At 41.6% G+C, this 26,179-nt stretch overlaps 2 protein-coding genes across 2 annotated transcripts in view; one reads left to right on the top strand and one right to left on the bottom strand.

The window, feature by feature from the left end:
- The first annotated feature begins 235 nt into the window (after positions 1-235).
- LOC311238947 (UAP56-interacting factor-like) lies at positions 236-9,941 on the top strand. Its single transcript, XM_084327154.1, has 9 exons — positions 236-409; positions 767-898; positions 1,921-2,087; positions 3,453-3,589; positions 3,969-4,041; positions 4,879-5,006; positions 5,815-5,889; positions 8,178-8,304; positions 9,300-9,941. Exons 1-9 carry the CDS (start codon positions 340-342, stop codon positions 9,396-9,398), a joined length of 1,008 nt encoding a protein of 335 aa, XP_084183280.1. The 5' UTR covers positions 236-339; the 3' UTR covers positions 9,399-9,941.
- Positions 9,942-10,934: 993 nt separating this feature from the next.
- Positions 10,935-26,179, bottom strand: part of LOC311238978 (TSC22 domain family protein 2-like) — a 67,782-nt gene continuing 52,537 nt past the window's right edge. The window contains exons 2-3 of the mRNA XM_084327192.1: positions 13,574-13,625; positions 10,935-13,024 (exon numbers count right to left, since the gene is read on the bottom strand). Of these exons, the coding sequence (XP_084183318.1) occupies positions 12,671-13,024; positions 13,574-13,625 (406 nt within the window). The 3' untranslated portion in view covers positions 10,935-12,670. The remainder of the gene's footprint in view (positions 13,025-13,573; positions 13,626-26,179) is intronic.

Below are 26,179 nucleotides of genomic sequence, written 5' to 3'. Positions count from 1 at the left end.
GTAATTGTCATTACTGACCTCCTCCGCGTGAAATGTAAGTCTGAATGAGATTGTGACGCTTGTAGAATGGATTGTACAGTAGGTGGCGGTATGCGCCTTTTGTGGTCGCGACCCGTCATTAAATCCATTGAAGAAGAAGAAGATTGTGTAACGCTTGTGTTTTGGTTGAAGCAGACTACACCTCCCACGTCGGTCGCTCGTCACGTTGCGTCAGTAGTGTGCGTCAGTGTCCGTATGTAGTGTAGGGATTAGGCTAGTAGCAACATTGCCATAAAGTAGAAAGGGCAGTTTACCATTTCATATCCCTAAATATTTCCATTATTTATCATCGTTTTAAGTATGAGCAACAATGGGTTCGCAGGACGGGACAGAACGCCAGTGGTGCCTGATAAGGTCGACATGTCATTAGGTAACGCTAGTCCTCGACGTGTTATCAAACTGCTAGCTAACTAGTAGCTACTAGCACAATCTAATGTACTAGTACTAATATTAACCTAGTGAACGCTACTAACCAGCTAACTGTTAGTACTAATGTTAACCTAGTTAACGCTACTAACGTACGTTACCGCTGATACTATTTCGCTAAGGTATCTGCTAATCAGTGACGATAACCAGCTTATTGAACACAAATTTGACCACGTAGTCTCCCTCCCATCAGCTACGTTAACTGTTGAATATCTACTAACGTTAATGAACGTCGACGTTATAGCTGAATGCATCTCATTCACAGTGTCCACCTTCATTGTCCTTATTTTGACTATTTCAGATGACATCATTCGCTTGAACAAGAAAGAACAACAGTCACAGAGGAGACAGGCCAGGACGGGAGTGAAGAAAGGTCGTTTCGCCCACCAGGCAAAAGTAGTTGCACCTAAAGCAGCTGGACAAGTACATTGGGGTCAGCAACAAGCTTTTCGTTACATCTGGTGTGTCTGTCGGTATATGTACCAGCCCTAACTCCTACACTTCTGATTCCATTAGGCTGAAACCTTGCACATTATAGGCTGACTTTAGGCCCAGGACCTCAATGATCTAATATTTTGTTATTAATTTCCACCATTCATTGTCCATTGAAATCAACAATGAAACTAAACATACATGCAAGAGGGCGCTACTACACAATGCTTCACTTAGACTCATGTAATAATCTCTCTGGCAACGCTTTACAACATGCCACCATGCCAGAGTCGGCATCATATTGTAGGTGAAATACCTCTCTTAGCACATTATTGTGCCGTCACAACAGTTTTATGTTTGTAGGTTTAAGTATTTAATGTTAGCTATTGGCCAATTATCATTATCAGGAAATGTGTATTATACGTTGAGAAGTCTAGTCATCTATGTACACATTTTAACAGAAAATCTCATAGTTACAACAAGATTGTGTTGGCCAATGTTGTGTTTTAAAGGTGAAGTATTTAGAATGTTTAATCTTTGGCCTAACAAGATGGCTGGTCTAATGGAGGGCCAGAAGGGAAGGCACACTGAAGGAGAGTCTCTTATTACAATTTTAAGAGACCATTCACCACTGTAGAATTGGATGTGGCACATAATCAAGTTCACCGCTGTGCTTCATAAACTGAGACGTTCCAGTGGTTACTAGTGAGTAGTGTGTGTGCGCACAGCGGAGCCTCCAGTGGTTACTAGTGAGTAGTGTGTGTGTGTGTGTGCACACAGCGGAGCCGTCGGACAGCGGCTCCCAAGTGAATGTAAATCCTAGTGAGGTGTCTTGCCCCACGGCAGGAATCAAATATATCCCTAATTTTCATAGTAGGTGTATATAGCTGACATTACCGAGATGGGTAGGCATCTCTTTTGAGTGCCCTTGTAGTTTGGTTTTGTGCTTAAAATATGAGGCCCCTTCTAACCTACACAGAGGCTATGGTCAGTCTAAACTCTCTATATTGTCATCTTTTTCAGGAGGTGGTGTATCAAAAGGAGTAACAAAGTTAGGTGTGCGAGGCAGAAAGGTCCCCCCTCCAGGGGGTCGACGTCGGGGTCAAGGGGTCATTACTGGACTGGCAGCAAGGAGGACAACTACACTACAAAAAGGCATCAGCCCACTCAACAGACCGAATGGCACTCAGGTACCAGAGCGAGAACATCTTTGTTCACTCACAAGTTGCAGTCTTGCACAGCAGGTTCAATTGATTCAATACTACTACTACTACTACTACTACTACTACTACTACTACTACTACTACTACTACTACTACTACTATTTCTACTATTTATACCTACTACCCCTTCTACTACTACTGCTGCTTCTACTACTGGTCTGCTAATACTACTACTACTAGAATCAAGAATCAAGAGGTTTATTTGTCACATACATACCGGGGCATACAGTGAAATGCGGGTGGTCATGCCCGCATTGATTGTGCAAAATACAATCATAAAAATAGGCATAGAAAAAAAAATAGGTAAGACACAAGATATGCATGATAAAAAAAGACATGCTAAGTTCCTGAGAAACTGGTTCCTATGTACACTACTATACAATATACAATTTACAATTTTAACTATTAATGTATCTAAACTATACTATGCAGTACCTCCTTCCTTTAAAGTGACTTTCCATTATTTAAAGTGACATTTTGTTTAAAGTGATTGTTTTAGCGATTGTTTTGTTTTACTACCTACTATTACTACTACTACTACTGCTTCTGCTACTACTACTACTATTGCTGCTGCTGGTGTTGCTACTACTATTGCTTCTGCTGCTGTTGCTACTACTACTACTACTATTGCTTCTGCTACTACTATGTTTTTCTGTTTATCCTGTGGAGGAGAGAGGACAATGGACATAACAATAAATAATTTACAAACTTGATATTTAAAGGGGCATTTCGCCAATTTCTTTTACCCGAATCATCATTCTGTTGTGAGGACATATGATAATTTGACATCAAATCTAGAGCTCAACCTCATCACCAAATCATTGAATTGTCTGTTTTTATTATATCATCTCTCACATGTGCTCCTAAATATCTTTTCCGGTTCACATATCATCTATCACACATATATTTTTTGTCGCAAGTGAAACGCTCACACAGTTGAGCCCTGCATTATGTTCTGTAAAAAGTGTTCATATCGGCCAACATACGTCGATAACCGATATGTCTGTGACAGGCAGTTTAACCGGTCAGGCCTACCTACCTATTGCCTCAACTATTTCTTCAAGTGTCTTGACTTGGGACTGCAGTTGAAAATAATTGAGGAAACGGCGTCTAGACCACTAGAGGTCTGCTTGCCGCTGGCGTTTCCCGGGAGACTGATGCGGCCGAGCTCTCAAGACACAGAAACACATTGGTACGTTTTATGTCCGATTATCACATCCTCCACACAACAGAACAATAGGATTCAGGTTTCTTTTTTGTTGTTGTGAAATGCCCCTTTTAAGCCTCTTTCACTCCACCCAAATCACCATTCCATTAAACTTCCTTATTCAGAAAACAAGGCCCTTCATCCAACGAAATGAAACCCTGTACAGGAGGCAGGAGGCCCAGAGGAGGCCCTACAGACAGATGGACATGCAGAGAGGCCAGAACACCGGGCCAGTCAGGAAACCGTTTCAGCTGCGGAGAAGGTGAGACGTGCGAAGATAGTGGGTAAAGGATGACGATGGTATCATTCCACTAGTGCCGTCTGATGCTAGCAATGGGCCAAAGCTGAAATTGTACCAGTGTTATCATTTAAATAGGGGCGGCAGTAGGCTCGGGAGGTAACGGCGGTCGTCTGGTAATCTGAAGGTTCCCGGTTTGATCCTCCCGACTTCATGTTGATGTGTCCTTGACCAGGACACTTAACCCCTACCTGTGTGTGTGTTCAGAAGAGTCCAAAAAATGTTGCTATATAAATGCAGGCAATTAACATCAACATCATGTGCTTTTCCATCTCCATACACAGAATATCGGTTCATTTGAATACATCTATATTCTAAATACATTTCTTTCCCAACCATATAGACCCCTGCCACCTGTCTACCAGTCCCAGAGGGAAGCCAGACAGGCCACATTTCTCTACCACAGAGGACTGAAGGTACAGTGTGGCCTCTAGGGAGGCACAGGTACTGATGTTGGTGTTGGATATTAGGCAGGTACCATGCGTGCATGCCAAGACACCAAAGCAGTGTGACTTGGTTTTCTCCCCTTTTCACACACCTGTATGTTGGATATCTCTAATAGAGAAATATGGATTACATCACACGTTTGATCTGTCCATTGACCCCAAGCTTGGATTGGTGCTCTCTTATCAGCTCACGGTTTAGCAAACTTATGGTTTAGTGCTTGAAATCTGTATTTGCGGTGGGGAACAATAGTATTTGTGCATCGCATCATATATACCCTTTATTAACAACCACATCTCTTAGTGACCTATCCCATTTAGTCCTCTCTTATGGTTGTGATCACATTGGACGCCTTTTTAAACATCTTTTTAAACACGCCTGCATTTTTTCCCTATTGTTTTCAATGGTTTTGCCGTGACAGGCGTGTGTCTCCTCCAAACTACGAGTCTCACATTTTTTTTGTTTCAACTTTAGCCACGGAGCCAGTCAATGTCACCTTCTTGTCGAGGGACCAGTCCAGGAGAAGCTAATTTTGTCAGTTTCCGACAAACCTTGTTTGTACGACCAGGTCTTACCATGACCAGCAACGCCTAGAGGGCTGTGAGTAATTTATGTAACGTTAGCTGCGGTAGCAGCGGTAATCAGTGGTATCGCTCGCTATGCACTTTTGATTCTCTATGTACACCGCCGCGCCTCAAAAAGAAAAAGGCGTCAGATCGGAGCACAGCCTATACATCCAGCTATGAACTTGAAACTTGAACTTGAATGTTGCTGTTTCTTCATGGCCTGTGAACTCCTCCTTGGTTCAGGTGCAGGCTCAGGTGGAGAAGCCAACTCCATGGACCGCTCCTGTCCGATCTCCTGTCCGATCTCCTGTCAGATCTCCTGTCAGATCTCCCGTCAGATCTCCCGTCAGATCTCCCGTCAGAACTCGCCAGTGAGTACCCCCCCCCCCCCCAATAATGCATGGCTCAACCAATCAAGCGAGACTGCGGACATATTCTTCTGCCCATACTTTTGAACAGCCATCTCGTTGGGCCAAATAGCGAACATTCTAAACACCTAAAGACTGTTGTTGAAAAGAGATTTGCTGAGGAAGATTATCGACTTTGCTTTATAACAAGATGACGGAGGACAATTGGCCGATAGCAAATATTAAATACTTAACCTACAAACGTGAAACATATTAGAAGACCTTATTCGAGGTAATAGCGGTAATGGGAGATGGAGGGAACCATCCTAAGAACAGTTACAAAGCACATGAGGGGTCTAGAGGCACCAGCCAGCACTTGAAGCAAAATAATATTGTCAACCTCTAATATGCATGTATTTGAAAATGTAAATGTATTTGAAAGATACATTTATATTTAATTACATTTTTTAATTTGAAATTGAATTGAATTGAATCAGTGAAGCTCTCTAGAGTGACCTTTTCCCCCATTTGGAGTATTTTGTGCCAATCCTTGGCTAAATCGCATGTTATTTCTAGAAATTACAGCTACTGACTTGGAATCTTCCAGCAGGACCCCAATATTTCACATCAGGCATGAGAGAATAAGTCTCCCATTGACCACCCTGATATCTTGAAGATTTGAAAGAGAGAGATGGAGATATGGACAGATTAGAGATGCGAGTAATTTGAAAGGGGTGAGGGGGTGTTTGGTTCCACTCCTCAGACTAGTGTTGTGTTTCCATCCTCAGCAGTGTGTTCTATCTCTCCTCATCGTGTTCTCTTATCTGTCTAGGTGGCGCACGTCAACAAACAGCAATGGAATCCTGACCGTTTCCATCGACAACCCCACAGCCAGAACACAGCCTGAGTAAGTAAATGCAAACCTTTTCTGACCTAGTGTTTGATATTTTCACCCTGCTGCACACTCTGCCCCGCCCCAATCAGTGATGTCAGAGTCCCTCTTTGGAGGTACCATCAAAGAAGAAAAAAAAAGAGGCAGACTGACATCACCAATTGGGGTGGGGCAAGAGTGTGCAGCAGGCTGAAAATATCAACCACTAGGGTAGATAAGGGCAAGGCTAATGCATTGGAGGCTAAGTCACCAGTAAGCCACCCGATGGGAGTACGGCACATGCTCAGATTGCGATGGTGGAGTGTATGACCAAATTTAATGCAGGGTTCGCACAAGGTCCTCGAAGTGCTTAAAGTGATAAAAAAAAAAAGCCTGTGAATTCCTTGAAAACAGCCAATTTTCTAACATGGTGCTTAAAAAGTCCTTGAAATTCAAATCAACCATTCACATTGAAAGTTTTGTTCATCCATGATAAATAAATTCTGAATCAAGAAATAAATATTTTTCTATTTAAAGTAACTAATTGTCGGAATTTGGTTGCCATAAATATTGGATCAGATTTTTTTTCTATTAAAAACAGCATTTAAAAGTGAATTGTATCCTTTTAAATGCCCCTTTAAAATGAAAAATAGTGCTTAGGAAAGTATTTGAAAGTCCTTGAATTTCATTTAGCAATGTCTGTGGGAACCCTGTGAATGGCAATGTGGACTAATTGTAACCGTGCAAAATGGCGTTTTACCCTCCTTAGAGAAGGATGCTAAATAAGTGCACAGCTTTACTAATATTCTATTACGTATTATCTACGTCTATTCTGCATCGAACATTGTACATATGTCTATACTGAACACTGTGACCTCATTTTTTTTACTTCTAATTTACATGTTATTTTATTTCATACTTATCTTGTCTTGCACAGTCTCTGGAGCGTAACTGTAGCTAAGGGGCTACACAACCCGGACTGTATTAAAGATTGTTTAGATTAAACCACTACTAAAGAATATTAATAGCCAGACAGTATAGTTAGACAAAATGGCGGACACTCAATGGACGGCACGGGGACAAGGATACCTGGTTTATAAGCATTTTAATCGTCATAGCAACATACAACTGAATTATCACGTTTCTCTTTTAATAATAGAATGTCAGAGTATCAAAGTCAGCGGTAATGAATAGTTCCTAGGTTACGAATACTCGACCGGAGCTCTGCAGGGAGTGAGGAGAGACAAGGCGATACGGGGCAAAGCAAGGGTAGTTGGAGACGATGGTTCCCCTCTGGAGCTCCAAGCTCCGGAGGAATTGGAGACTGGTCGGATAATCCTGTCGTCACTGGAAGAAAAGGGGTCTCGTACGGAACCGGTCCTTGTAATCCTAGCGCCCGATGGCAGGGTTAATAGCTATTAATCCAAAAGCCCGATGGCATAGATGGTAGCTAGCTAGCTTCGTTTGTACTGGAAGCTAGCCCGCAGACGGTCTTCAATGAGTAGTTAGATCCAAACGCCGCTGGGTTCAACTATACGTTTCTCCACGTTACTTCGCTTACACAAGTCACTATACTGCGCCAATAATGGTTCTACAATATTATAGTCGTATCTAAGTAGCTACTAGCTATCTGTAACGATACACCGTTGGTAGGTCTGTGTACAACTGTACCGGACGTATCACGCTCTCGCTCTGCTGCTTCTCCTGTTCTGATACTGCCGACTCGTTACTTCCACTGCTGTTATGTTACTGCTCTCTGCGGCTGCTTGCACCATCTACAATATATATACTCAGACTGATTTCTAGGGCGCAGCCGATTTACCTGTCCGGAATCAATGCGCCTGCTATGGGCAAGTCTGAACTTGTCTGAACATGTCTCGAACCATGTCTGGGGGGCTCGTCTGGTGGCGCCTCCAATGTCAAGGGCGGGACCCAATGAGGCGAGCGAAGAATACTATTATGCAAACGGATGGCGTAAAGATATATATCTTATATATATAAACAATATACAAGTTATACAAAATAATAAACGCAGACTTTCAGTGTTAATCTGGACCTTCAGAACAGTAACAGTAAGAAGCATTTTGTATAAAAGTATTCTGTACTTCTGTATGACAACTATTAAAGAAACTTGAACTTGAACTAATACTATGCACGATGCGGTGTTGAACACAACCCCTCAGCTCACTTTACGCTCAAAGCTGCACACGTAACATGCAGCATATTTTTTAACCGCTGACACCTTACAGATAGGCGAGTACAGATGGGATACTTAACAGTTCTAGACGTGTGCACAGTTTCACCAAAACACCCCCTCCCCCCAGGCCACCCTCTGCGTGGTCTCTGCACCCCCCGGCTGCGAGGCCCGCTCCTGTCAAGGTGGAGGCGGTTGAGAAGAAGATCCCCAAAGGAGTCCCTCTACAGTTCGACATCAACAGTGTGGCGAAGACGGTAAGAGCGTGGCGGGTGGTATGTATTTACCAGCATCATGTTGGACCCCATCTCAAACCCGGCCCTCTTTTCTTGATCCTCCAATTACAACGTTTGCCTCGCATAGACCACTGCACTTCCGCGTTACATTGAGCTCACGGGAGAGAGCTTGGGGAGAAAAGGAATGAATGTGGATGAGAGCCTTGACATTAAGTGGTTGTAGCTACGGCTGTGGGGGGGCGGGAGACATGATCCAATAGACTTTTATACGCCCGAGTCTCCTGAATACGGAGAGACCAATCCCAAGTCGATCGGCACCTTCTCGGCCGAGCAATAGTCATGGGATTGGTCTCTCCGTGTTCAGGAGACTCAGGCGTATAAAAGTCTATTGGATCACGTCTCCCACACCCCCACAGACAGCTGTACCTACAACCAAAGGCTCTCATCCACATTCATTCATTTTCTCCCCCCGCTTTCTCCCATGATTTCAGAATACCGGAAGTGTTGCAGTGGTCTATGGGAAGAGAGAATAAAAGAGGGTGGGGTTTGAGATTGGGGTCCATCATGATCCTCAAAGTACAAATTCTCAAAGTACTTTTTAAAAGATTTTTTATTCTCAATGTCCTTTTGGGGGACTCATGATTTCTTTATGGTTTACTGTCATGGTAAAAAAAGATGATCTGCCAAAGGCATAACTATATTATCAAGTGACTCCACTCGTCTCCACTACCATTATTTGCTAAATGCACTTTATACCCTTCTACCACAATTTTTTATTCTAGTTTAAGTCTATATTTTGTGATCCTGTCAATGGGGGGGAGGGGGACTAGCAAAGTAAGATTTTCATTGTACGGTGTAACTTGTCTGTTTAACGGTGCATATGACGATTACATGTCTTGAATCTTGATGTTATGCTGAAAGACGAGTGAATGAAATGTGTTAATTTAGATTTAGCTGACGTGCTTTTTCTGACTTTTCTTTTCTCTCCTTTTTTCTTTTAACTTCCCTTACAACAGACGGCGATGACTTTGAACGAGCGGTTCCGCATTTTGAAGGATCAGCGCACAGCCACGGCACACAGCAGTAAAGGCAGTCGATTCGTCACTGTGGGTTAGCTACAGAGATGTGGGGGGGAATAGAAATTAAGAAGAAGAAAGACTAATCCTCTGAGCCCCTGTTTTTTCCCGCTCACGAACCACACCTCTGAAGGATGGAGTAGTGCAGACTGGTCCCGACGTGACCCCCCGCCAGTTACTCGTAGGTGGAGGCGACTGGGAGAAATGCACCATACAAGTACAAAAGTGCACAACTACAAGAGGCCCCGGGGCGCGGCAGATAGTAACTATGGAAGACGAAACGTTTCTCTCGGTTTTTTGACCTCCCGTCTGTGATTATTATTATTGTGCTCGACTCGTCGTCTTTGTGTTCTCTGGAGACACTATACTGGGATGGAAGGGACAATTGTTGTTGTTTTGTTTCCTCTGAAAGTGGGGCCCGTTGACACGGTTATGAAGGCTGTTTTGGATGTTTTATTGCCAGAAAGAAAGCTTCCGTTTAGTTACATGGGGAGTACATGTGTTTTTCCTCTCCCTTTTTGATTGACATTTTTAAAAGTGTTTGTTTTGTAAAGTTTGTCCAAATAAACAATTGCCACACAGTTATTCTCCTTTTAAAATCGTGTAGTGTTCATTAAATTGAGACCAGCTGCTTTGAATGTGAAAGTCCATCTTGTTTTGCAATCAAATAATGCCATCTAGTGGTAGGATGCAAAACTTCTCACCCGTTTAGTTGAGAAGTGCACTATTAAACTTTTTTTTGAGGCAGATGGTTGTAGAATTATATAATATATTGGCAAAGGCATGCAAGGTTACAGGGACAGCGATATCCTGACCGTTGCTGTTGGATGAAAAACACTTATCCAAAAATATAATTAAGGAATTCAGAAAAGCCTCATTTTCAGATTGACATCCATGTACTTTTAAAGTCATACATTGGGTTTTCAATGCATTTCATAGGGCCTAGGGTCGTGAAACTGGCTCACATGATAGATAACCATGTAACCATTCATTCCCAGTAAATTCCTTTTTTAAAATAAACTAGATAAGCGTTTTCCATCCGACATCGACGTTATGTATTCATTGACCTTTACAGATTTGAGAATTATGCTGTGAAAATGTGTTACCGTTAGGGATGGGTACCGAATTCGATACTTTTGAGGTACCGAACCGAAACACGTCGGTACTACAGAGTATCGAATCAAGTGAGAAACCAAAAAAAAAATATTTTTTAATTTTTATTACTTTTTTTTTTTTACTTTTTTCTTTTCATGTCAACGTTCACACGCACAATATATGCTTACCTAGGATTTGACTTGATTCAACAACAAAGCAGTCGGAGCAATGACAAGCCGAAAACTGTTGAAATTGTAGTTATTTGAAGTTTGGATTTTTTTTTTACGACTGAGGTAGGTAAATTAAATTTCTTGAGACTAAAGTAACGAAAAAAGGTACCGTTGGGTACCGGTACCGGTATCGGTTCAAATGTGAAAGGTACCCATCCCTAGTTACCGTATTTCTACACACTATCCATTTATAGTGATGCACTTTACCAAAAGCACGAAAAACAAAACCTTCAACTTCAGATGTTTGGAATCTGAATATTGCATTTATTTAAATACATTAAAATTTGCAATGTAACAAAACTATTGGCATATGAAATTCAAACACCATTTAAATGAACAGAAACATGGCTCACTTCATTTTCTGTAGCTAGTGTCTGTTAACACTAGATTGTTTGCTCTCCACCAGCTCCAACTCTTACCGCGTCATTCCCCTGTTTACATTGTTCACAGACTACTATCTTACAATAAGAGTGCTGAATAAAAATGAGGTAAGAAAGTGGTTTTTGAAGATTACAGATCATGCAGAACATGCTGAACAGCAACAAAATATTTTGTTGTGAAGGAGGAAGTAACAAAAACAAAAAAAAATACATAAGTGTGCATTAAAAATAATAAATCAATTTACACAGCTTTGCATCTTTGGTTACAAAGTAGGTTGAATGATTTCACAGCTTTATCCCCCCCCACCCCCCAAAAAGAAAACAGAAGGAAAAAATTAAGTTAGGGGGGGTGGGGGGGTATGGCAATAAATCTCCATTTTCTTTTAGATGAAGAAACTAGCAACAGAACTGAAGTCTTCAAACGCCTACTGACTGCAGGCTCATTGAGATTACATGTTGCAAAGAGTTGGTGTTCACAGACCTGCTAGGCTCCTCTAATACTTACTTAAAAAAAAAAAGTACATTCATATGGATCTCTACTGTTACTGTGAATAAACAATTCCAGAGTTAAGATTTTATTTAGTGTTAGACGTGTGTCAGAATTTCTTTATTATTGCCTAAATCTTTTAACAATTCAATGTAATACATTGCCCTTTGGAAGTACGGTCAATCAGTTGAAACACTGTAAAAGAAAACATTTGACCATATTCACACAGCGGCCATTTCGCTCATGTGTCACACTCAGGATGGGGTTCCTTTCCACCCTGAATCCAATCCTGAGCAAGAGCAAAATGGCCGCTGTGTGAATATGGTCAACAGGGGAGGGTGTGTCGATTTGATATTTTTTTGTATTTTCTTTTTTATTGTTCATTTATGAAAATAGCAGCCCTGTAATAAATAAAACATTGACAGTAGAACTCAAGACGTGATGCATGAATTGGACTTGATGTGAAGGTAATGGCGGCGGTGGCGTTCCAAAAATAGACTCTCCCTCTCCCTCTCCCTCGTCTTACTTTACAACATTAAACAGCACGGCTAAAAATATACCCCCTCTCACCCACTGAATTATTTCATTTAAAAAAATATCACTCTGTGACACTCATTCCCCATTAGTCCCTTCTGAGTTGTCCCCCCCACTCCCCTAGGCCTGGGGTCGGCGCTGGGTTCCGGTCACGCGGAAGGGCCGTCAGGGCCCAAGTAGAGGCATGTGGTCCGCAGGCTGTGACCCGGCAGCAACCCAGTCCGGCAGTCCAGCACAGGGCAGAGTGACAAAAGCCCCTTCCTTCACCCTCTCTCTCTCTCTCTTTCCCTCTCTCGCTCTCTCTCGATGATTGCATTAACACTGGAAAGGCCCACAATACACAATGCATTCACACGCACATTCAAAACACAGATACACGTTGGTACTTGTGCTCACCATTTCACACACAGGCATACTGAAGCACTGCACTTTCTTTGTGGTCAAGCTGGTGGCTAAGAAGACAAAAGTTTTTTTTCTTTTCTTTCAATTCTTTCACATATACTACTTGTAATAAGTTGTTAAGTTGAAGACGCTCTCGTATTGTTATCTCTCCCTCTACGAAGCAGATGGGAGGGAGGATGTTCCTCAAGCGGAGGTGACGTTAGGCTGGAGTTGTTGGCTGGGGTCTAGCGGAGGCTGGGTCTGAAGAAGCTGGGTCTGAAGCTGTTGGGGATGAAGCTGCTGTTGGGGTTGGGACGGCTGGCTCTGGGCCGGTAGGTGCGACAACAACGACGACGACAGCGGCTGGCCGTGGGAGAGTCCTTGCTGGGGAGGTGACGGGACCGAGAGCTGAGACAGCTGCTCCTTGTTGGCCAGGGACTTCAGCACAGCGTTCTCCCTCTCCAGCACAGAGTTCCTCTCAAAAAGCTCCTTGATCTGCTCCTTCAGGACCTCCACCTCCTCGCGCACCGCGTACATCAGATGGCTTTTCACCAAATCCTAGAGGAGGAGAGGAGAGAGAGGAAACGACACGTGATGAGAGAAGAGGCGAGTACAAACTGGGGGCTGTTTGCGTGACGTCTTCTAAAGATGCATATCATGTGGACATCAAGACATAACTGTAGGGGGGGGGTATTGGGGGCACAAAGTGAAGCTAAACGCTAGTCTTTTAGCAGGGGGGGGGGGGGCTGCGGGTACATGTTATGCAAGACATAAGAGCCCCCCCCCGAGCAGGCAGTGAATTGACCCGCCTCAAACCCCCGCTCTCTCCTCTCGTTCCTCCCATCTCAACTGTTGGTCCGAGGGAAAGCGACGGTTGTGATTAGAGGATCGAGAAAAGAGGGCAGGTTTGATAGGTCAATTACCATCAACTGGGGAATGTGGTAAAAGACCACAGTTTGATTACTTTGATGGGGGGGGGGGGGTGTATTGTTGCATCTCCAATTCAACAATATGGCTATTTTATGATATTTTGACATGATAGGAGATGAAATTCCTATCAATTAATCACAGAAGAGTAAGATCGACCTGTAAAAACAGTGCACTCACCATGGCCTGCTCTATTTTATTATCTATGGCAACAACACTGGCTCCGGAGGCACTGCAGGAGAAAGAGAAAACAAAAACAAGAATAACGTCAGAATTCATTCCATGTAATTTTAGGTGTTAACGAAGCCAGCATAGCAGTCTGGGTAGCTGTGGTGGATAAGATAAAGGAACGCAGATAAATTTGGAATTTTCTGATGCTGAATGAAGTAGTGGATGTATTAGTCCAAGTGGGGGTCCTGAGGGGGGGGGAGCGAGCAAGAGCCCATGTATTGTATTTATTATTTTTATGTCTTTTAATCTACTTTCATTCTGATTTAATTACTGAACTGTCATTGTTATTATTATTTATGTTATTGTCCTGTGATTTATCGTTGATTATTACTGTTATTGTATCGTTTGTCTTGTTTCATGTAAAAAAAAAAGGGGGAAAATAAAAAACATTTGTTAAAAAAAAAAAAAAAATGCATTCCATGTTGTAGTTTAGTATCTAATTAACACTTTGACTGCCGGAAAATGCTTTAAAGCGTCATTCCCGGCCATGCTCAAGTTGCCGGAGGACGCTGTACAGCGTCCTTATATCAATATTTCAAAAATCTGCGATCGGATTCATATTTCCCCTCCGCTGGCCTGAGATCCACCAGGAGGACCCACTGAGCTCTCTGGCGGTTCAGGAGCGCCATCTGGTGGCCGATCGGCGCAATCGCCAAACAGGAAGTGCTATGGAGGTTGTGCTGGTCGACCATATTACTTCCGGGCACTCTGGAGGATACGGTAAGATTCAGCGTTATTTTTGATCGTATTCCATATAAACTGTTATGATGAACATATCACCCACACTAGATAAATGATATAACGCTGCCCACGGAATTATAAACGATCCCCCGCCCATCCGGTCATCATCAGATCATACGTAGATCATTCTAGAAGTACGTCCAATTGAAATTTTTTATATCGCCCCGATTGCCATCAAACTGTATTTCATCATCAATATAATGCATTTGGGGCTATATATCACGTTCTGGAGAAAGCTGCAGAAAGAGATGAAAACACTTATACATTAGACCATACTTTACTATGAATATGTGAATGAAAAAATTTAACATTGCTACACAATGAACAATACATATAGGACTTTGAATGGGCCCTAATAATGGCAATGTAGCAATAGAATTTAAAAAGTTATAGCCCTGCAAAGAAGGGGAATTTCTCCATAGACAAATAGCGCTGGCAATCCACAGTCATTTTCCGGATTTCTGGCCGGCACCCATAGTGTTAATGTGAGTCCACATTCCAAACCATTTAATGCTCTTAAAAAAATGTTTTGGGCGGAACGATTTTGGATTCTTTTTGACAGATTTTATAAGATTTTTATGATTTCATTAGGATCCCCGTTAGCTCATGCAGAACATCAGCTACTCTTCCTTAACACACACAACAATATAAAGTTATAAACATGACAATAGATGACATTTACAGACAAAACAACCAAGTAAATCAGAAAGTGACGATATCCTTTTCTCTCAAACATATTACTATACATAACATATTCTTAAATAATTAGTGCTGTCAGGCGATAATTTTTTTTTATCTAATTAATTACAGGATTTGTAATTAATTAATCTAATTAATCGCATTTTAATCGCATAACCATTTTATGCCTGATATTCTATAATCATATTTCAAATTGCATGTGTCCGGATGGCAGAATTCAGTACCGTCTCTACAAAACCTTCCGTTTAATCATCTTCCATCTATTAATTTGCTTAGATTTTTCAGGTCTGGTCAATTTGAGCATAGTGTTATTCACAGTCAAAGATAAAACAAAATGTATTGATATTCTCATTTGGTTCATTACAATTTACTCAAAATAAAATTGTCATTCAATCAATCACCGCACAGATTGATTGATTGAATGAAAATGTTATTAACAGATTGCAGAATGGGTACAATAAAGTACGGCTCAATACACAATTGTTAAGGGGATGCTTGCAGACCAGAGAAAGACTTTCGTCTAGTTTACATCAGGGTCCCCCATTTTCAATTCATAATGAATTGTAAGTAAGGGTGCAACTTGCACCGTGCAATCCATTCTTTGTGGATCTAGCCCACAGTATTTCTGACACTGGGAATACATTCACTGAGATTCATAGATGTCCCTAGAATCAGATACCAAGAACATGCAAATTGACCATATTAAAAAAAAAAGTCTGTAAATCAGGGTTTCCGTTAGAAAAAATTGTTGCCGGCCTCAGTTTCTCAAATGAGAGAAATTCCGGTCAGAGTTTATTGAGCTTAAAAACAATTGATAGGCAAAAGAATGACAACAAAACAAAAGAATGACATCATCAAGGCATGTAGATTTATAATTTACTTAAAACTAGGCTACTTTTGCGTATAAAGTCATTATATTCCAAATAAAATAAGTCCAGAGACTCGTGCTGCTGCCGACTTTAAATCAAATAGGTGTCTGTGGGCAGTCGCCCGACATTAATAAACAACAGTCTGTTATAATCACATTTTTATGAGCTAACGAATTCCGTTATATTGGACATTTGTATTAATTATATCAAGCGAAGAACTGAGAAATTTGGCAGAGAGAGACGGCAACATTATCGTGGGTTTGCGTGACGACTCTCTCTCTCCACCTCCCAATGACTTATTTGCGAGAGTATGTCGATGCAGAGCAGCAGATTCAGCTGTTATTGGCTCTTTTCTGGGGACCGCACAGCAGCGCCCCCCACCCAACATTGAATTGCAAATGGCTGAATTGGAGTACTGCTGGAGTACTGCACTGTGCTGCTGCTGCTCCGGCTCTGCAGCTTCACAAAAGTTTGCACACCCAGCACTAAGCTCTCGCTGACAACGTCGTTGTCATTATTAGAAGCAACGATGAAACAAATGTAATGATTGTTTCGTTCATCGCATAGGCTATTTAATTTTAGCCTATTTTAATATAATTCAAATAATCAAATTGTGCTTAGACTCAGGGAATTATTTTCACCGGACATTAAGACCGGAGAGATTAAATATGTCGGACTTCAACAGATTATGCCGGTCAAATACCGGTAATTACCGGCTAACGGAAACGCTGCTGTAAATGTGTATTCTACATTCTTATGCAATGAATGAGATAAAAAAAATTATAAAATTTCTTTTTTTGTAATAAATTTTGAGTTAATTTTCATGACGCGATAATTTGCTGTGTAATTAATTAATCGAATTAAAGCGATAAACTGACAGCCCTAATTACAATATATATATATGACATAATACAGTATATACAGTATTAACCCATTCTCCGCCATTCACGTGTTAAGGCGGGTTTCTCCGCCATGCGTTGTCTGCCAATAACTCCGTAAGGCGTTTTTGAGATCAATATTTCATATTTTCGTCATGGTATTCATATTTCACCCACGGAGTCTTGGGTGATGCTGTCTGGGCCATCACAACTCTGCAACGCTTCAATACCGCCACCTCGTGGCCGATCGACGAGTTGCCAAACCGGAAGTGCTCGGTCCGTCCCCTATTTTCGTCCGGCCACTCGCTTATCGTCCCGGGGCTCAATACAGACACCGTCGATATGAATCTTTGCCATAACTCAATAATCAACATGATTTGGACGTGTATTAGTAATATACAAACCGGAAATGGATCGCATCGATCAACATCCCATAATAGCGATCTTTTTGCTCCAGTGTGATCGCCCAACGCTACGAGGAGACTGGGGTGAGTTTCAGCGTTTTTCTTTACCATTTTCGATACAAACTGCTCTACAAATGTCCTAACCTAGTTGTACAGTAAATGACCAAGTAAGGCTTTGTCAATATTCCAATGTACAGTGTAAAATGTGTGTGTGTCCCCTACCCAACCCCCCCCCCCACCTCCAATGTACAGCCCTCACCCAACCCCACCCCACCCCACCCAACCAACCTCCTCCAATGTACAGTTTCTACGCCAAATGTATATACGCTCCTTTTCTGGACACTTTTGTATCACAAACAGTACTGTATTTGCAAATCTGATATGTCATAAATGTATAGATGTAGCAGTACTGTCTATCTGTATGTCATGTATGTCATATATGTTATGATGAATTGAAAATGGGGGACCCTGATGTAAACAAGACGAAAGTCTTTCTCTGGTCTGCATCCCCTTAACAATTGTATGTATTGAGCTGTACTGTACTGTACCCATTCTGCAATCTGTTAATAAACTTTTCAATCAATCAATCAATATATCACCCATACTACATGAATCATTTAACGTCGGTCATTGAATTATAGGACCATGTACAGTTGAAATTTTTAATATAACGTTGATCGGTATCAAACTGCATTTGATCATCTAATATATATGCATTTATGCCTATATCTCACGTTCTATGAAATACTGCAGAAAACGATAAAAACATATTTATACTCTAGAGTCTAGATGGTATTTTAGTGTGAATGTGTGAATGAAAAAGTAAAACGTTCCTACATCCTGAACGATAGATAATTTATGTTGAATGGGCCATAGTAATGTCAATTTAGCAATACAATTTAAAAAGTTATAGCCCTGCAAAGAAGGTAAACATCTCCATAGACAAATAGCGCTGGCAGAGAGGGTACAATGATGGGTACAATGCCTGGCAGAGAATGGGTTAATATGCACTAAATTCACAAGCAGTGAGAAATCATAAACATACATATACTAGTATTTTACTCTGATTCATAGGCACTGGATATACATACGAAATAAACACTTATTTATAAAAACATACCACCTATTTGTATAGGCTATTGATATTCCTATTGCTAAAATAAAAATAAAATAAAGCACAAATAAAAGTAACTGTGTATGTGTGTTAGAGGGAATGATCATTTTTGCGTCATTATTCTCAGTGAATATGAATAACTGAGCTTTTTGCAGGGATCTGTACCAAACAAAGATGTGTTCTTAACTCTGTAGAATACCATTTGTAGGCCAGGAGGACATCTCCATAATAGACCATATTGCAATTTCGATAACATTTTCAAATAATTGTTCAGCCCTAGTCAACAAACAGTAAAAGTCCACTTGCAATAGAAGGACGTGGTTATTAAACAGCAGGGAATGGAGGAGGGATAATCAGGGAGTTTTGTGTCTGGAAACATAAATCCTTAACCCTTTCACTACCACACTACAGACGGTTAACCTTTCACTAGCACACTACAGAAGGTTAACCTTTCACTACCACACTACAGAAGGTTAACCTTTCACTACCACACTACAGAAGGTTAACCTTTCACTACCACACTACAGACGGTTAACCTTTCACTACCACACTACAGAAGGTTAACCTTTCACTACCACACTACAGACGGTTAACCTTTCACTACCACACTACAGACGGTTAACCTTTCACTACCACACTACAGAAGGTTAACCTTTCACTACCACACTACAGACGGTTAACCTTTCACTACCACACTACAGAAGGTTAACCTTTCACTACCACACTACAGACGGTTAACCTTGCACTACCACACTACAGAAGGTTAACCTTTCACTACCACACTACAGAAGGTTAACCTTTCACTACCACACTACAGACGGTTAACCTTTCACTACCACACTACAGACGGTTAACCTTTCACTACCACACTACTGACGGTTAACCTTTCACTACCACACTACAGAAGGTTAACCTTTCACTACCACACTACGGGATGTTAACCTTTCACTACCACACTACAGAAGGTTAACCGTTCACTACCACACTACAGAAGGTTAACCTTTCACTACCACACTACAGAAGGTTAACCTTTCACTACCACACTACAGAAGGTTAACCTTTCACTACCACACAAGGTTAACCTTTCACTACCACACTACAGACGGTTAACCTTTCACTACCACACTACAGAAGGTTAACCTTTCACTACCACACTACAGAAGGTTAACCTTTCACTACCACACTACAGACGGTTAACTTTTCACTACCACACTACAGACGGTTAACCTTTCACTACCACACTACAGACTGTTAACCTTTCACTACCACACTACAGAAGGTTAACCTTTCACTACCACACTACAGAAGGTTAACCTTTCACTACCACACTACGGGATGTTAACCTTTCACTACCACACTACAGAAGGTTAACCGTTTACTACCACACTACAGAAGGTTAACCTTTCACTACCACACTACAGAAGGTTAACCTTTCACTACCACACTAGACTACAGAAGGTTAACCTTTCACTACCACACTACAGACGGTTAACCTTTCACTACCACACTACAGAAGGTTAACCTTTCACTACCACACTACAGAAGGTTAACCTTTCACTACCACACTACAGAAGGTTAACCTTTCACTACCACACTACGGGATGTTAACCTTTCACTTCCACACTACAGACGGTTAACCTTTCACTACCACACTACAGAAGGTTAACCTTTCACTACCACACTACAGACGGTTAACCTTTCACTACCACACTACAGAAGGTTAACCTTTCACTACCACACTACAGACTGTTAACCTTTCACTACCACACTACAGAAGGTTAACCTTTCACTACCACACTACAGAAGGTTAACCTTTCACTACCACACTACAGAAGGTTAACCTTTCACTACCACACTACAGACGGTTAACCGTATGTAGTGTGGTAGTGAAAGGGTTAATCTTCTGTAGTGTGGTTGTGAAAGGGTTAATGCGTTGTTGTGTGGCAGTGAAAGGGTTAAGAAGATAGCAATGAATAATAATTAATTATCCATTACAACATTAATGAATTATTAATACATTATTCATCATAAACTTTTTGCGCTGAAGAATCATATAACTCTGTTTGTAAAATATTCTGGACAGCCCTGTGGAGTGTAAATGTGATATATCACCAGAGAGAGAGTACTCAAACCTTAACCTATAATGTCTTTATCTATGAATGAACACAAGAACTTATCACCTTTAGATAATAGAAGTCTCAGTGCTCCACTTAAGAACGGAGTCATGTGGTTCTTCGTCTGAGGCGTTCCGTCAAGTCAATCAATCAAGCTACCTATCATCAGTTATACGAGCACTGGAATCTAGGGCAAGGGATGTGACGTGACAGCTGACCTAGGTGAGGCCATGCACATAAAAGTATGTGTATTTTAAGTCACGTCAAAGCGGAAGAAATAGAAGCCTGATCGCAATACCAGTCACAAGTTCTCAACAATTAACACATTAAAAAGACACATTCAAAGTTGGCCTGCTAATAATTCACCTAACAACCTAACTCAATGAGGATACTATATATATATTACTACTGTATCTATACATATCCTAATCCTACTCTTACTAGTTACAATGCTGGCCAGTAGTAGTCATACGGTCTCTAATTATATAATACAACTCTGTACATACATCTGATTAGCACTACACTCAGTAGTACTAACCTGTATATTTTGTACCCAGTTTAAATCACCTGTACGTTGTATATTGCAGTTGCACTTTACTGCTAGATTTGCACTCTGGTTGGATGCCAACCAGGATGCCAACCAGCAATGGCTATTTTTCCATTCCACACTTGGATTAGACATTACAATGAAGCGATCTGTGCATGAAGCGCATGCGTGGGCTGCACGCAACAACGCAACCTCCCATCATTTACCTGCGGCATCCTCCGTACGGAACCAGCGACTTGGAGTTGTTGTTATAACTGTGCGGGTAGCCGGGGCAGCACGGTCGCTTGTAGGAAATTATGCACCGCATGGTTGTGTGAGTAGTGGGATAGTGCTCCTTCATCGGCAACAGTGGAAAGAGAGCGAGCGGAGCACACCGAGGTTACTGAAGTAGGACCGCATTTAGAAAAATGAAACGTGAGATCGTCAAAGGGACTGAGACGAGACGCAGAGAGGTTTCTACAATGTGTTCGGCTCCGCCCACTTTAGAATAGGGGTGAGCGGGGCTATGAGGCAACACGGACCTTATGTAGTTACACAGGGTCCAAGCAGAAGTGTTCCCAGGCACATCACCTCACACATTGCCGTCAAGTTTCAAGTTGTCACATATAAAGTATACACATTACACTGAAATGCTTGGTTCTATATGAGCCTCCTAAGAATGTGCTTCATACAGTAAAAAGAATAAAGGCCAAACACTACAAAATATACAATACAAGGCGGCTGGGTGGCGCAGCGGACATTGCGCTCGTCACCAACGCCTGCACAGCAGAGACAGGAAATGGTGGGGGTAGTGTGAGCCTCCCACACGTTACACCTCGCCAATGAGAGTCCGCTCTGGCAGGTGAAAAGATGCGACAGGCTGCCTCCTCGTGTACTGGAGAGGACACGTGATGCAAGGCTTCTATCCTCCCTACAACCGGCCAGTGGGGGGCATATGCGAGCAACGTTCAAGACAGGGGAGGGAAGAATTGGCACAGTGGAATTGGGATGGGAGAAACAAATTTAAAAAGGAGAAAAAGTGGATAAAAAAAAATATATATACAATACAAACTAAAGTACAAAATGAGGTACAAACAATGAGGTACAAAATGCAAACTTTTTAAAAATGCAAAAATTAGGTATGGTATTTTCAAAGAGAAAGGACAGGCATGAACGTTTTTAGATTTTTCTTTTTGGTAATGACTGTTTTTCAATGTCTGAACCGTGTCACAGAATCCACCCTCATTTGATTCTAATCACCATCGTGTTGCCTATAATATAGCACAGTTTTGAAACATATTGTTACAACTAACATGGCGTTACTTACAACTAAGCTATCTATAGTATACAATGTTATAAAATAATGAATATAAAAATTATATATATAATTTTTTTTTAAGGGATATGGGAATTAAAAATAATTGCTCCATCCTCTGCTGACCTATGCTGTTGTCAACGTTTGACATTCAGTTCTGGCCCTTTGTGAAACATAGTTGTTATGGCCCTAAACCAATTGTTTTGGCTATACAGTATATATATGTATACACTAGACTATGTTTACACCAACATAACCGATGCACACAAAGCCGCTCCCCTCTCCACCTGGGGCAATCTGACCACCTTTTCGTTGTTCCTTCCACCAAAGTACACCCACTCACCCCACCACAACGTGTGAAGCCCTCAGTCAGAACAGTTCAAATATGGCCTGAGGGACAGACTGAGCTGCAGCACTGGTACAGACTGGAGTACGTTTGCCACCCAGACCACCCTGGATTCCTATACGGACATCGACTCCTACACTTCCTCCATTTTGGACTACATCAACTCCAGCATTGACAGTGTCACCACCCTCAAACAGATGAATACTAGTGCCGTCAGGCGATTGAAAAAAAATGCATCTAATTAATTACAGGATTTGTAATTAATTAATCTAATTAATCGCATAACCATTTTATGCCCGATATTCTATAATCATATTTCAAATTGCATGTGTCCGGATGGCAGAATTCAGTACTGTATCTACAAAACCTTCCGTTTAATCATCTTCCATTTATTAATTTGCTTAGATTTTTCAGGTCTGGTCAATTTTAGTATGGTGTTATTCACAGTCAAAGATAAATAAAATGCAATTGATATTCTCATTTGGTTCATTACAATTTACTCAAGCCTAGTAACAGACACAGTATTTCTGACACTGGGAATACATTCCCTGAGATCCATAGATGCCCCTAGAATCAGATACCAAGAACATGCAAATGGCCCATATTAAAAAAAAAAAGTCTGTAAATGTGTATTCTACGTTCTTATGGAATGAATGAGATAAAAATAAATTCTTTTTTTTTAATTAATTTTGAGTTAATTTTCATAACGCGATAATTTGCTGTGTAATTAATTAATCTAATTAACGCGATAAACTGACGGCCCTAATTAATACATTCCTCAATCAGAAGCCGTGGATGAACAGAGAGGTCTGTCTTCTGCTAAAGGCACATTACACTGCTTTTAGATCTGGTGACACGCAGGCCTACTGTTGTTCAGCCAGGGCTAACCTGAATAGGGGAATCAAGCGGGCCAAGCACAGCCACAAGCTAAGAGTTGAAGAGCACTTCAACAATTCTGACCCCTGACGCATGTGGCATCAAGGCCATCACATCAAGGCCATCACATCAAGGCTGCTCTCCCTGCTAACCCCCAACCCCACTCTCCCCCACTGACGTGTGTACCACACTGAGCAGGACTAATGCACGTAAGCCGGCTGGCCCTAATGGCATCCCCGGCCGTGTGTTTAGGAACTGCACTGAGCAGCTGACCGAGGTTTTAACTGACATCTTCAACCCGTCACTAGTCCAGCGTGCTTCAAAACCACCTCCATCATGCCAGTGCCAAAACACTCCTCTGTCACAAGCCTCAATGACTTCCGCCCTGTTGCACTCACCCCCATCATTATGAAGTGCTTCGAGAGGCTGGTCCTGGCTTACCTCAAATCTGGCCTTTCACCCTCACTGGATAAAAAACAATTCACCTACCGTGAAAACAGGAGCATGGAGGATGCCATCTCAGTGCTATACTCTGCCCTCTCCCACCTGGATGAGAGCAATACCCATGTGAGAATGCTGTTCATCGACATCGGCTCAGCATTCAACACCATCATCCCCTCCAAACTCATCTCCAAACTTGGTGACCTTGTGGAAACCAAGGACCATGACATTAACCCTTCTGTCTGCAACTGGATACTTGACTTGCTAACCATTGCCAACAGACCCCAGTTTGTTAGGTTAACCGTTAGATAGGCCTGCCGCGATAAGCAATAAATCGATTAATTACTGCGATAATTAAAATGAATGCAATGATTTTGACGGGCGCGATTAATTGCTATTTGCGCGTTTGTTTTAATGAGGCGGACCCATTGCCCCTTGTCAGTCACTGTCCGTGTTGGGAGGCGGGCCGCTGGCTTTACTACAGAGCACAGCACAGGAGCTCCGTGGGGCTAACGTTACCCCTCATTGTGTCTATTCTACTAGCATTAACGTTACTCATACAAACAGAGTAAACACAGTTTTCAATCAATCAATAACAACATTAACGAGACCCTCGTTGTGTCTATTCTGCTAACGCTAACGTTACCTCTCATTGTGTCTATTCTATAAGCGTTAACGTTAGCTAGGCTGTCTATGCTAACGTTAACGTTAGCATTAGGCTAACAAGCTGTAACGTTACCAGTCGCGTCTATTTGCTAACGTTAGCATTAGGTAATAACCGGTTTAAAATGGATGGTGATTACCTCACGTTGTGTCTATTCTACTAGCATTAACGTTACTCATACAAACAATCAATAGCGAGTTATATTGATCACGCTATGTACGATAGCCATGCTAAAACGCTAGCACAACATTAGCACCTAACCTAACAACAAGCCTTAACAAGTCAGCGATCTTTTTGCGAGACTAAACTCTCCGCTCGGTGGCAAATTGTGTTGATGTCGGTTTTGTTTAATCAATAAATGAGGCAGAATACACAGTGACTGTATCCTTTGTTTATTGCACTTGTGCCTGCTGCAAACATAATGATTATGAAATCCTAGAGACGCGTCTCTATTCTGACCAATCAGTGGTCTGCAGTGTTTCACGTGACTTTTCTGGTACCCAAAGTACCTGATAATCACAACAATACTTCCGGTCCGGTCGGTGGGCTTCAAAATAAAAGTCTAAAACACAGGAAAAGACGGAGCGGTGGGCTTCAAAATAAAAGTTTTGGGAAATAAATTTCTCAAAAAAAAATTCTCTAACCGGTCGCAATAATATCGCTTATCGCGATATTTTCGGGGGCAATTAATCGGCCAGCAAAATGTGTTATCGTGGCAGGCCTACCATTAGACAATCTCACCTCCTCCATCCTCACCACCGGAAGGCTGTGTGCTGAGCCCCCTCCTCTACTCCCTCTTCCCCCACGACTGCACTTCTATACATGGCATGGCACCAACACCATTATCAAGTTTGCAGACAACGCAACAGTGGTGGGCCTCATCATGAGTCAGCCTACAGGGAGGAGGTCCAGCACTTGGCAGTGTAGTGCACCTGACAACAACGTGGCCTTCAACACCAAGAAAACCAAGGAACTCATATCTGTCTTGTGTTACTCATGATACCATTTCATGTCAAGCACACAGTGGCACTATATTGTCAAGCATGTAGGCTTATGAAAGCTCCGTTACCCATACTGTACAAACTTTTAACTCTGTTGCCTATACTCACTTTATACCTGCCTAATGATTTCACCGTCTACAACAACTGCCTTACACTGTAATCATAACTACCTACCTCAAACTATAGTCTACCCATCATCATATAACTCTGTATGATAGCATGCATAATAATGCATAATAATTAGGGATGCTCGATATTGGCTTTTTTACCGATACCGATATTCCGATATTGTCCAACTCTTAATTTCGATACCGATATCAACCGATACCGATATATGCAGGGTTTCCCCCCAAAAAAACGGAATAATTTCAGGTAACTAATCATTTCACTGGATGCATTCAAAAGGCTTTCTAAATGTAAGCATTATCTGTGCAAAATATGATAATTAAAAAAGTAAAAATTAACATTACATATCTCTTGTTGAATTAAACCAACATGCATACTTTTGACAATAAATAAAATAAGAATTGGTTCTTACTTGCTTGCCTGGGTAAATAAAGGTTAAAT

The sequence above is a fragment of the Notolepis coatsorum genome (genome assembly GCF_963971535.1).
Source record: "Notolepis coatsorum genome assembly, chromosome: 13".
Taxonomy (NCBI): Eukaryota; Metazoa; Chordata; class Actinopteri; order Aulopiformes; family Paralepididae; genus Notolepis; species Notolepis coatsorum.
The sequence above is the reverse complement of the archived record's forward strand: the minus strand, read 5'-3'. Positions and strand labels throughout refer to the sequence as shown.

Bases quoted from the DNA above. Each gene is read 5' to 3' on its own strand.
- LOC311238947 (XM_084327154.1), top strand. From the start codon at position 340: ATGAGCAACAATGGGTTCGCAGGACGGGACAGAACGCCAGTGGTGCCT. The intron at 4,042-4,878 runs GTACAGTGTGGC...TCCTTGGTTCAG, and splicing joins TCTACCACAGAGGACTGAAG to GTGCAGGCTCAGGTGGAGAA. The intron at 5,890-8,177 runs GTAAGTAAATGC...CCCTCCCCCCAG, and splicing joins ACAGCCAGAACACAGCCTGA to GCCACCCTCTGCGTGGTCTC.